This window comes from Haliotis asinina, chromosome 4 (genome assembly GCF_037392515.1).
Source record: "Haliotis asinina isolate JCU_RB_2024 chromosome 4, JCU_Hal_asi_v2, whole genome shotgun sequence".
NCBI lineage: Eukaryota > Metazoa > Mollusca > Gastropoda > Lepetellida > Haliotidae > Haliotis > Haliotis asinina.
The window spans coordinates 16,739,337-16,751,516 of record NC_090283.1 but is presented as its reverse complement, the minus strand read 5'-3'; the positions used below and the strand labels follow the sequence as shown (position 1 = coordinate 16,751,516).

Below are 12,180 nucleotides of genomic sequence, written 5' to 3'. Positions count from 1 at the left end.
CTTGAATGTTCCATAATACTGTAGAATACTTTGCAAGTAGTCTCATTGTATCTAAAACATGGCTTCATTAGATTAAGATTGTTAACTCAATATGATTCTCTGTTGAATTATTAATTACAAAAAAGTGTATTATGCTAGTGAAGAGCGCTTGTAAGACAATATTTAACACATGTCAAGTGAGTGAGTTGGGTTTTACATAGATTTTAAAGTTATTCCAGCAATATCACAGCAGGGGACACCCAAAATGGGCTTCACACATTGTACCCATGAGGGGAATCAAACCCAGACCTTTGGTATGACAAACAAACACTGTACCCACTGGGCTACCCCTCCTCCCTTAATACATATCAAAAATCAAAAAGTCAATAATCATTTCGGCATGTCATTCTTAAAACGGTTGGTTTTTTAAGTGATTTCATTCAATGAAGCAGTATATGAAATATAAGCAAATATCTTGGGTAAAGTGCTACAGTTGTGTTAAATAACTGGCAAATATGTCAGAGCAACACTCTGAGTAGCATGGGGGTCATTCATATTATAAATGAGAAAGAAACCATCACATTGATGGATTGAGATTGTATTTCCTGCAAGAAACAAAATGTATTTGAATGAAACACAGGCAAAATGTTTACCATAAAAACTTGTTTATACATTTAAATAATCTGTCTCAGTCCTACTGTTGCGATGCCCAATGTGCAAGGATTTATACCCAAGCATAGAGATTACTGAAATACAGTAAAAGGTTTGTTGTGCTGGAAATTGAAATTGTAATGAGGAGATAAACATACTGTGTTGGAAATTCAGAGGCATATAAATAAATCATATTAGCTCCAAATCTGACTTAGAACCAAACGCTTAGCATGACGTTTTCTATAAAAAATCTAGGGGTATTCACATTTTGTTCTGTGCGTCCTATTTTTCAACACAGTATGTTTCTCTCCATTCTACCACATCCGTGTTATTAAGATTTAATAATAATAATTCAATAATGTGTTGGAAAATCAAAGGTGACTTAAGTTAAACTAACAAAATTCAGTATTTATTGAAGTGAGGGTAAAATATGAAATATATATGGATTCCAACTTTGTCAAGCAATGTTCATCAATCTTTGAAAATGTTTCAGTACAAATATTCAACATACTGCAATTGTGCATCTATAATCACTACATTCAGTCACCCCAGTGATCAGACCCTCTATATTGTTTCCAAGGCAATATGATTCACACTGTACAACACAAGTTATTACATTGTAATGAGTGGATTGCTGTCACTCACAGAACTGAATACTGGAATAGTATTATTTTCAGGAATATTTTCAGAAACATGATTAAAGACAAAAATAAAAATAAAAACAATTCTGTGAATTTTGGCAGCAGAATTTGAGTAAAATGAACTGGGAATTCTAAGCTGAGGGGTTAAGAAGACAATGGGATTAGGGGAGAAAAATAACAAACCCCACCAACCCAGGTCAATGTAGGCACCATTGGGAGTTAATAAGACACAGAGGCATACAGGAGTTAATAAAGGCAGGGGTTCAAATATTTTTTAAAAGCCACTTTCCACAGGGCAAGTGACTTCAAGAAAGTTACTTGTGCTGATTAATTTTCCACTTGCCCTGATTTTATGACACCGTTTGATGCTAATGTTTAATGGACTATTTATGAAAGAGTGGTAAATTTCAAAGAACGATAGCTCTAAATTGCTATTATTGCGAAATGTAATAGCTACATTATGAGCAGATGAGATGATGAAATGAACTTCAAGTTTATTTGCAGTGTGAAACCATAAGTGGATATCATATAGTAGCCCACAGACAAGTAAGACACCATTATTTGACTGCCCGAAATGAAAACTGACTTGTCCCTGGCATCGGGCGATGGGATTTTTTAACCCCTGATAAAGGTCATGTTAATTATGAAATGTTCAGTAAACAATAAGTATGAGATCTAAGTAAATGCTCCAGAATACAGGTGAACCAGAACAAATCTTTGCAGATTCCAGTGCTAAGTACTTGTATGGGATTGGTTCATGAGAAGTCTGAACAACTCTGTCGAGATGGTAGATTTACATATTTGTATTTTGAGACCAACAAGATTATCAAGCATTCTTTTTGTATACAAGAGAATAAACATAAAATATGAGACAGACTTAGGGATATTGGAAAAACCTTCTGTTTAAATACAAGTAATTTTTCAAAAAGTCATGTTCCCCAACACAATATGAGATAATACTAGAAATAAGTGTATTTTTGCATACACATGAATATTTCTTTTAATAGGAAAACCTATCTTAACAATATTGAAAATTTAAAGAAATGTCTCCTCAAAACAGTTCGAGGCATATCACAGTGACTTTGGAGTTGAATGTACTTAACAAACAAGGTCCCTGAAGCACATGGCAAAGAGAAAAGGGGAGTCAGTTGACAGTAACAACTGGCAGTGACCCCTTCCCTTGTGCAGACTTGCTCCTGGACAACCTGGTTGCAGACTTTTCCTGCCGTAGTTTCTCAGTGCGTTGTAGTTTGGATGTGAGGTGGATTGGTGGAAGGATCTTGTCAAGTTTGGGTGACTTGGGGAACTTCAGCAAGTTTGAGACTTTGTCAAGAATTGATCTACAATGAAAAGTCCCAAGGTCATCATGAGTGGGGTCAAAAGGTCATCAAGGTCATGAGGTAATCACAAAAGAGGTCAAAGTCAGATCTGAGGCAGTCAAAGGCCATGAGTGAGGTCAAAAAGTTTACTAAAAGTACTAAGTGAGGATTGAGTCCTGAGTCAAAGAGAGTGAAGTGTGACAGGAAAGATGAAAGACCATTTTTAATGTGAATGCTTAAATGGTATGGGTTTGCAACTTACTCAACATAAGCCTTTCGCTCATCCAAGAACAGTGCTGCCTCATCAATCTCCTTGGGTGGGATGTTTTCTGGAGCTACCAGCTACAACAATAAAACATGATGACAGAAACTCCAGAGGGTACAAAAACGAAACGTCCATAATATACCATTCACAAAAGGTAGGGGATATTGGATTTACCAGAATGATAAAATACGAAGGATGAAGCCAAGGAAGAAACAGGTAATGAAAAGAAATTAAGGGAAAAATGAACAATTTATTCCATTCCTTTGGAAATGTTTCATCTGTATGAATACACAATACTTTTTCTCAATGCATTGGCATTGGCTAGTGGTATGCTTCCAAAATTGGAATACCTCCTATTTTTTTTAATAGTATAACAATCATACACACCCACTCAACAACTGCCTTACACATCGTCATTAAAGTCTATTTTGATGGAGCTCAGCTAACACAGGCTCTAAGTTATTCCCTTGCTGTTGAGGCAAGGTGTTATTATTACTACAGGCTACTGCAGATCATACTCTAAATAGTGCTGGTATTGGCATATAACCTGCAATACAATACATCACAATGCTAACATTTTATTCACAATACTTTAACAAAGTATTGTCCACTTTTTCTGTGTTAGGATACGAATCCTGATACAAGGATATCACTACGATATGTATCACAATATGAGAATCTTCAATTCTAACACCAACTACAAAACGCATTAAGGTCAAAAACCAAACCAGTTTTAAAGTATTTTGTCAAATTCCGCCAGTGATGTTAAATGTTCATTCGAAAATGAGGTAATTACGTTTATACACTGATTTTGTAAATGCTGATAAGATGCGAACACTATGTCTGATACAGGTCTTGAGGCAAGAATTTCTGAGGAAACGTTTACTTATGAACGGAAATAAGTCAGCATACACTTTAGTCATCTAACTGAAGTAGTCTCTCTTTTTTTGACTGATATTGTGATCTGGCAATATGCTAAGTTAGACATAAATGCATTGTGGCCCATTCGTATGGAGATATACAACAATGTTAAACTTTGCATCAATTCACTGCATCAACAACCAATGCATTGATGCGTATCGATGAATCCTCACACCACAACCAATAACTATGCATTGCTGTGGAGGACTTTCCATCACTCCTACCTTGAGACGTGAGCCCACATTGAATCGGCAACTCCTCTTCTTGGCTGTTAGGGTGAGTGCGATGCTGTCCTGGTTCATCACACGCACACCAATGTAGCGGTTCAGGCCGAAGCAGATTGGCTGGAAGGGTGGAGCATGTACGTGAGTCTCTTGATCCTTCCACGTCCACTTTCTTCTCCGGCCCCCATGAACGTCCAGTTCGATGCCACCCAGCTGGTCAAAGTACAACCTTCGAACAGTTTAGTTTGGTGATTAGGTATATTGATATTTGATGGAGAATAAAATGATTAGATCCATTTTACCTACCACCCACTGGATCATGTCATCAGGCCTGGTGACTTGTATGGTTGCATGTTTGTTGTTTGATGTGCATTCAGCAATATTCCAGCTACATGGTCAGAAAATAATCAAGTCAGAACCTGACAATCCAATGATCAACATCATGAGCACTGATGAAAAAATTTCGGACATGATGACTCATGTTAACCTGCCAATCCTGACCACCCAATCCATTTAGTGACCTCTTACGAGAAGCATGGATTCCTGAAGGCCAATTCCACCCTGGATCTTCACAGGCATGTTGTGCCAAGACATTGTGGCATGGAACACTTAACTCAAGAAAGGATTTGTCATTGGAGACTTAACACTGTACAAATCCCTATGATATAGCCTCAACAGTCCTAATATCAAAACTTTGACCATTGTTTCACTTACCTCACTATTCCGTTGTTATGGTAACATGACCCATATCCACTGGGTTCAAACACAGCTTTGACTGTGCGGCTGGGATTTTCGTCATGCACTACGTAGATGTACTGACCAAGGCTAACATAGCTTATGAGGATGGCGATCTGACCGTTAGGGTAGCTGACCATTGGTCAAGGAGATAACCAAGTCACAAAGACTCCATACAGGGATAAAAGGTTGAGAATTTAAACAGTATTTCAGACACTTTGGAACTTTGCAGCGATGAGTTCCATATTTAAAACAGAAACATTCTTGTAAATGATTCTCAAAACATATGTCTCTTCTTCATAAAATCTGTGTTTAGTTTGATTTTAAGTATTGTACAATCTTGAAATTCAAATATGAAGAACATAACTGGAAAGTGAGTGAGAGAGTGAATGAGTTATTAACAATATTCTGGGGGACACCAGGAATGGGCGACACACATTTTACCCATGTGGGGAATCAAACCTGGGTCTTTGGTTTGATGAGTTTGATGTAATGAAAGACCATGAGGCCACAAAAATATAAATACACCCCTAAAAGTTAAACCCCACCTCACCCTACCCCACCCCACCCTCAATGCTGTGAATAAATAATATAGAATAATTCAGAGTAACATAAGCACGATAATAAATCATGACCCATATCGACATAGGCATATTTAAAGTTAGGTCCCTCGAATGTCTGTCACATTGATGAACCTAACACGTCCTGATGTGGTGTTGCCAACCAGTAAACAGACATGGTGTATCTTGGAATCAGAGTCATGTCTCTAATGATGCATTGGTTTGTTTGCTGTTTGTTTACGACCATACTCAAGTACTGAGGACTGTTAAATTCCATAATTGAAATCATGAGCATATATATATATATATATATGTAATTGGGATATGATGACATGCTTCAAGATGTCATCGAGCTTGACCTTGATCATAGTTTTCATCTTTGGCCTTAGGACAAAACTAAGCTGCTGAAGACCAATTTTAATTCAGATCTTCACAGTTGACAAAAATTGGTTAATGAAGACCAATTCTAACCCTCTTCTACACAGGAGACAAGCATAGATTGCTCAAGACAAACGCTAACCTAAGTCTTCAAGGGGGACAAAAATGGGTTAATGAAGACCAATATTTACCCAGACCTTCATGCGTTGATAGCAAATGATTATCCTGGTACAATTGTTATGAGAGTGTATTTTCTGTAAATTGTAATAGTGATTAAGTGATTATTATTATTGGGTCACAATGTTTAGAGATTTGAGTGATAGCTCTTATGGGTCACATTTCGTATAATAAATGTTCAGTGCTATTAGAATTTTAGCAGCAGGCCTCTACAGTTGCCTCCCTTGATTAATTGTGTTTACTCATGGGGGTCTGTGAGAAAGTTGGTGGCGATGTGGTCACAAAGTGCTCGAATATTCAAGAATCAGTGACTGCTTATATATAAGGCTGGCTACTGTGTTAACGACACACACAGACTTACACACATGGATTTACTGTAGTTGTCATCATTCGGCTTATCTACGTATGACTGCCTCTTCGTCTGATTGCCAACATCAACCTACATTCAACACTGACCTCTCGCCATGTAACATTCGGTACAACTGTTTCTCTCTCTCAAAAAAAGATGTTGGTGAGTTGATGTTATATTTGTGACCCATTACATCAGATTTGACTCAGCTGCATTGTATTGGAAACCTCTATATTGAATCTTTGTATCTTGCTATTTGACTGCTCAATACATAATATTGAATATTTTAGACTTGTCAATGTCATATTTTGCTGGTTCTAAGGGGATTTCTTACACCTTTTGTCACAGCAAATTATTCACCGTAGCAATATATACCTACAACAAACAATACCTAACAGGTCTGATGTGTTATGTGATGTAGTTACACTGTAGTACTACAGAAGGATACAATACGTTGCCTGATCCATCTGGGAATACGGTCAGGAATTTCTTCCCATCCTCATAAAACTTCCGTATCAATGGTCGCTCATGGAACTGAAACACATTTAAATTTTAAATGTAATTATTATAGAGATATCTACTATTGTCTTGTGTGTGTCTCATAGTTCAATAAAAACAGAATGCCGTTTTCTACAACGTTTCAATTTTATAACTAAATAAATTAAATTTTAAATCAATTGAATTATCTAACAGAGTCAAATTTTGAATTAATTACATTTTTTAGTTAAATAAAAACAGAATGTCGTTTTCTCCAACAGAATGCCGTTTTCTCCAACATGTTTCAATCTGATACTTATGATTGAAATTTCCCCGTGATCCTCTCCGTACTTATCAAGGCCGGGTTTAACTAGGTCAGTACACCACCTACCCTCCCTGTTCCCATCATAGCTGGGTTTAAAGGTTCAGGTATGAAGATATCAATATCTTCCTCCTCATTGTTAAGAGGGCTTGGCGGCCGCAACGTCCAACCTTCCTCTAGACATCGCTGCGACGACAACTGGTAGTTGATCGTCTTCATTTGGCGAGCAACTGCATCAAACATGAAATAAACAATCAAGCAATCATCTTAAACAAAACTAATCCCCAAACCAAAACATCTTAAAACTTTCTGGAAAGGTATCAAAGAAAAATATTTACAACCACTGTGACTAATCTTAGACTAAGGAATATGTCATATAAACAAGAAAGCATCCTTCTAATTTTTTTCTTTCTTTAAACATAAATATACTGAAAAGCAAAAGCAACACAAGTTAAGAAACATTAAACAAAAAATAAATAAAAGTAAGCGTTCATGTTTATGTCTTTAAATTAAAAACTCGACAAAAAGACAGTGTTGTGTTTCTTTTGCTGTTCATTATATGTATGCAATAATTAGCTGCATGAATATACTAGAAAGAAATATGTTACGACTGTTTAATGTTCCTGAACATGTGGACATGAGGAGCTCATAATATTTTTCTAACCTCAGCAATCTTTGTCCTTAGGCCTAAGCAATATGGCACGAGTATGGTCAAACATGCATTTTTTACACCCTAAAAACCAACATACTATTAGTGAGACAACTTTCAATGACACACAACAAACATGTTAGTGATGGCTAGTCTTCCAACACTCATCCAAGCTTTACACTATCCAACTACACAAACATTACAAATATTTTTCCTGATTTTTGTCCGTACAACTATCTCTCAATACGAGATCAAGGCTGAAAGTATTAATGTGGACTCATTTAAATATTTTGGTTGCAGGTTCTCCATGAGAGAGTGAGTGAATGCGTGCTTTCAGTCTCATGCCGCACTCAGCAATATTCCAGTCATATGGCGGCTGTTTCTAAATAATCAAGTGTAGACCATACAATCCAGTGACAACAACATGAGCATCCACCTGCACAACTGGGAACCGATGACATGTGTCAACCAAATCAGCGAGTCTGATCACCTGATCCCGTTAGTCGCCTCTTACGACTAGCATAGTCGCCTTTTATGGCAAGCATGGGTTCCTGAAGGCCTATTCTACCCCAGGACATTCACAGATTTCTTCATGAGAGACTTTATGTTCCCAAAAATTGAGAATATAGTGGGAATCTATGCAGGGATGGGTGGCTTTGAGGATACAGAGGATCATGTGACATGTCGTGTGACCACGACACATGCACTTTGACTGGACTTGTAAATGTGGGTGAAAATTCAGCATGGAACTAAAAAAAGCGTTAGTGTAGAAGACATTCACAGGTATGTTCTTCTGACTACATGATGTCTGGTAGTAACCTGGGGCAGGACATGGCAAGGATTTGGCACAATGGGACAGGAAGTGACATCATCACAGGATACTGTCAGCATGACTTGGATTTCATTCATGATCAAGCTGCTAACGTGATGAACATTTTTATCAGGCCATGATCATGCATGATTTAAAAGTGTATGGTAACTTTAAAAAGTCGTGTTTCACAAGCTGGGTCTGTGACTGTACAGATTTACCGACATGACTGGATTTTCACTTGGCACGGGCAAGCGGGCCTGTATCTATTTTGCAATTTGCACACTGACATTAACAAGAGTACAATGAAAGAAATTCTGAACTATTTTTAAAGACAGAAGAGCTGGAGGAGGTGATGTCACTTCCTGTAAGAGGCTGTGGTAGAGAATGGGTTCAGTTTATTGAGTAGAGACAAAACACCCTGGACTGATGAGGATGGGAATATCTCGAGAAGCATGGATCCAGTGAGATCTCGTCAGAATCCTGGTTTCCTGGTAAGAGCTGATGCACATTGGTACATAACCCAGATCTGGGTTTCAGTCACAGAGATGCAATATATATTTATTAGTAAAACCAATGATATGATGCACGTCACATGGCAGACTTACGTTCATGTACAGTAAATCGCATAGCAAAACACTCAGTAATAAATAAATAAATAAATAAATAAATAAATAAATAAATAAATAAATAAATAAATAAATCATGGATGGATGGATGAAAAAACAAATTCCAAATTATCAACATTAACATCAATAATAGTGAACTTACACAAAAACTTACTTTTTAAAATACATTATAAATATACGATTATTTTCACTGTGACATGGCAAAACTAATGACTACATCCCCTTGAGGAAGATTCCCTCTTGTTAATACAATCTGCTGGGTTTAATGATATACAAGCAACACGGGTACACTGTATATGAAAGGGTTGATATATATGTCCCGGACACCTGCCAACCTTCATTGGGGAGAACCCCAGTCGATCTGTTCGAGGTCGCTGTCAAAAACACAATAAATAGCTAGCTATAAAAATTTCATCCAGTCGTATTTAATGTATTAACTTGCACAACTTATCATATTATTGGGAAAGTGATATGCAATTTGGTGTATGAAGATTATACTAGCAGTTTAAAGGATTGTTATCTGAGAAATATTCAAATTCTGTCAACCATCTATTAGGAAGACATTTACATCTCAATGTCCACAAAAAAATGGAACAGGTTAACACAATTTGCTTGCACAGTGAAGGCTAGCATAAAACAAATCAAACATCAACATGAAATATGGTTCAACAGAAATATTCTAAAATCAACATCCAAAACACAAACATCTCAACAAAACAAACAAATTGATGGAATATGAAATAATGACAGATGAGTATCCAAGATGCTGCAGACTGCCCTGTTTGTGTTGCAGCACCCCCTATGTAGGGGAGATAACTCATGTCTATCTGATTCACTTTGCTTGTGGAATGAATCAAATCTGCAGTAATTTTGGCAGTGTTGATGTTTCAAAGTCTCCACTCTCATAGTGACTGTTACTTATTAATCCACACAACTGCACAATGTGAGAAGAAACACTGTTAGTCTGAAAATCGTATTCTTAGATACTGTGTGATTATAATGCTGGCCCATTGCTAAATTTCTTCAAATTTCAAAAGGCTTATCTGATTTTCCAAAAACATCTAACCCCACACAACCTAAAAACAAAACGACACTTTTCACAAGAATGAATTAACCCACTATGTTTTCAAATAATAAAAAAAAACGACGAAGATCTGGGTTGTCAGCAACTCATGTCGTCATTTCCCAATTTCATATATCAATGTCCATTCTGTGGAACATTGGATGGTTGAGATTTGATTGTTTACTGACAGCCACCAGCAAGCTGGAGTATTGCTGCGGGCACAACAAACAAACAACAACAAAACAGTTAAAAACATTCCCCAATGTCTTCAAGTAATACAAAACTGAACAAAAATACAAAAACAAAATCTTTAAATAATTAAAACACCCCAGAAATGTCTTCAAATAAGCAAAACACCTCGAGTGTAGCATAAAACAAGTAAATAAAAATACAATGAAAAACATCCTCAAACATCTTCAAATAAACTAAATAACTCTTAACATCATCAACTGAAAACCCCCAAACTCTCTTCTTCAAACAATAAAACCCCTAATGTCTTCAAATGAAGGAAACAACCCCAAAAGTCTTCAAATAAACAAAATAAACAAAGTCTTCAAATAAACAAAACAATCCAAAATGTCTTTAAATAAAAAAACAAAACAAAAACAAACACCCCTTACATCTTCAACTGAAGAAAAGCAACCAAACATCTCCGAATAAACAAAAGAACCCCTAATGTCATCAAATAAACAAACTAACCCCAACACTGGTCAAATGACCAAAATGTCCCCAGCAATGGTCAAGTGAACGAATGCATGCAGACAACCACACTCTGACCTACCACCGTCCTTATAGGAGATTCCTTGGGCAGGTATAATGTTGGCTTTGATAGCCGCGACCTGTGTGGCCCGCGCAGAGGGCATGACGCCCCCAACCTGCCCCCCAGCGCCCCCTGATGCTGGAGTGAAGGAAACAGGGATAGAGAGAAAGGAAAGGAAACAAAGAAGAAAGAATAATTTCATCCATGAAAGTATTAGACAGAGAATCAATGAATTGCTTAAAATACTGTTGCTTCTCAGGGCCTAAATTTCCGAAGCTGTCTTAGCACTAAGATAGTAAGTACCTTACATTAACATTGACTTACACCTGTCTTAGCACTAACAGAGTTTTGTAAATCTAGGCCCAGGACTTCAAAGAAAGACAAAACATTTACAAAGTTTCTTTGTTCACCTCACTAGCTCTGATGACATAACATTGTTATCACTGGGCACAATGCAGTTATGCCAACAATGCACATGAAAAATACAGTATCACTTAGAATAAAAGCCATTTCATGTATTATCGCTAGTGTCTCATAACACCTGGTGTCTTCTGTGGGCCAAAGACTCGTGTTATTGTGATGGATGACTGCATGCAAGCTAACTGCCTCTGGAGGTTATGGATATTGATTTGATCACTTGTGGCGATTCAATCTACTTAGGCATCAGGGCCATTGTTTGGGTGGGTTGTAAGTCTTTGTATTAACTATTTGAATGAGTCTGTTTGAGTCTCACTTCACGATTTCTCGATGTCACAGACAGACTCCACCTTTACGGCAATATGGACTAGTACGTAATTCTCTATTAGTACCTCAAGCATAGAAAGTCCATGTTGAGCTTGAGGCAGTATGGAACATGACCTACAGTACATGGGCAAAAGTAAGGGTTCTAAAACGTTTTACTCTAGAGATGAAAAATTCAATAGTCACTCACAGCTAGGTCAGTGCTTGATGCCCCTGAAGAGGAACTGGTCTGTCTATCTACCAGCACTATACTAAAGGGAGGTATTACAACTGTAGAATGCTGTACATTACACTCAATAGACACTTACAGCTATTTCAGAGCTTGATTCCTCTGAAGACGAACTAGACTGCACCTACCTAGCAGTACAGTACAGCAGGGAGGACAGGAGGTGTACAACACTGTACATTACACTCAATAGACACAGGTGTATCAGAGCTTGGTTCCTCTGAAGATGAACTAGAATATATCTACCTAGCAGTACAGTACAACAGGGAGGTAAGAGCTGTACAACACTGTACATTTATAGACACT

At 37.3% G+C, this 12,180-nt stretch overlaps 1 protein-coding gene across 1 annotated transcript; it reads right to left on the bottom strand.

The window, feature by feature from the left end:
- Positions 1-2,186: 2,186 nt before the first annotated feature.
- LOC137280807 (glutamate-rich protein 6-like) lies at positions 2,187-7,082 on the bottom strand. The gene is made up of 6 exons (XM_067812011.1): positions 7,068-7,082; positions 6,648-6,733; positions 4,715-4,867; positions 4,001-4,229; positions 2,853-2,932; positions 2,187-2,611 (listed from the first exon to the last, which is right to left on the bottom strand). The coding sequence occupies exons 1-6, from the start codon at positions 7,080-7,082 to the stop codon at positions 2,416-2,418; spliced, it is 759 nt and encodes a 252-aa protein (XP_067668112.1). The 3' UTR covers positions 2,187-2,415.
- Positions 7,083-12,180: the final 5,098 nt, after the last annotated feature.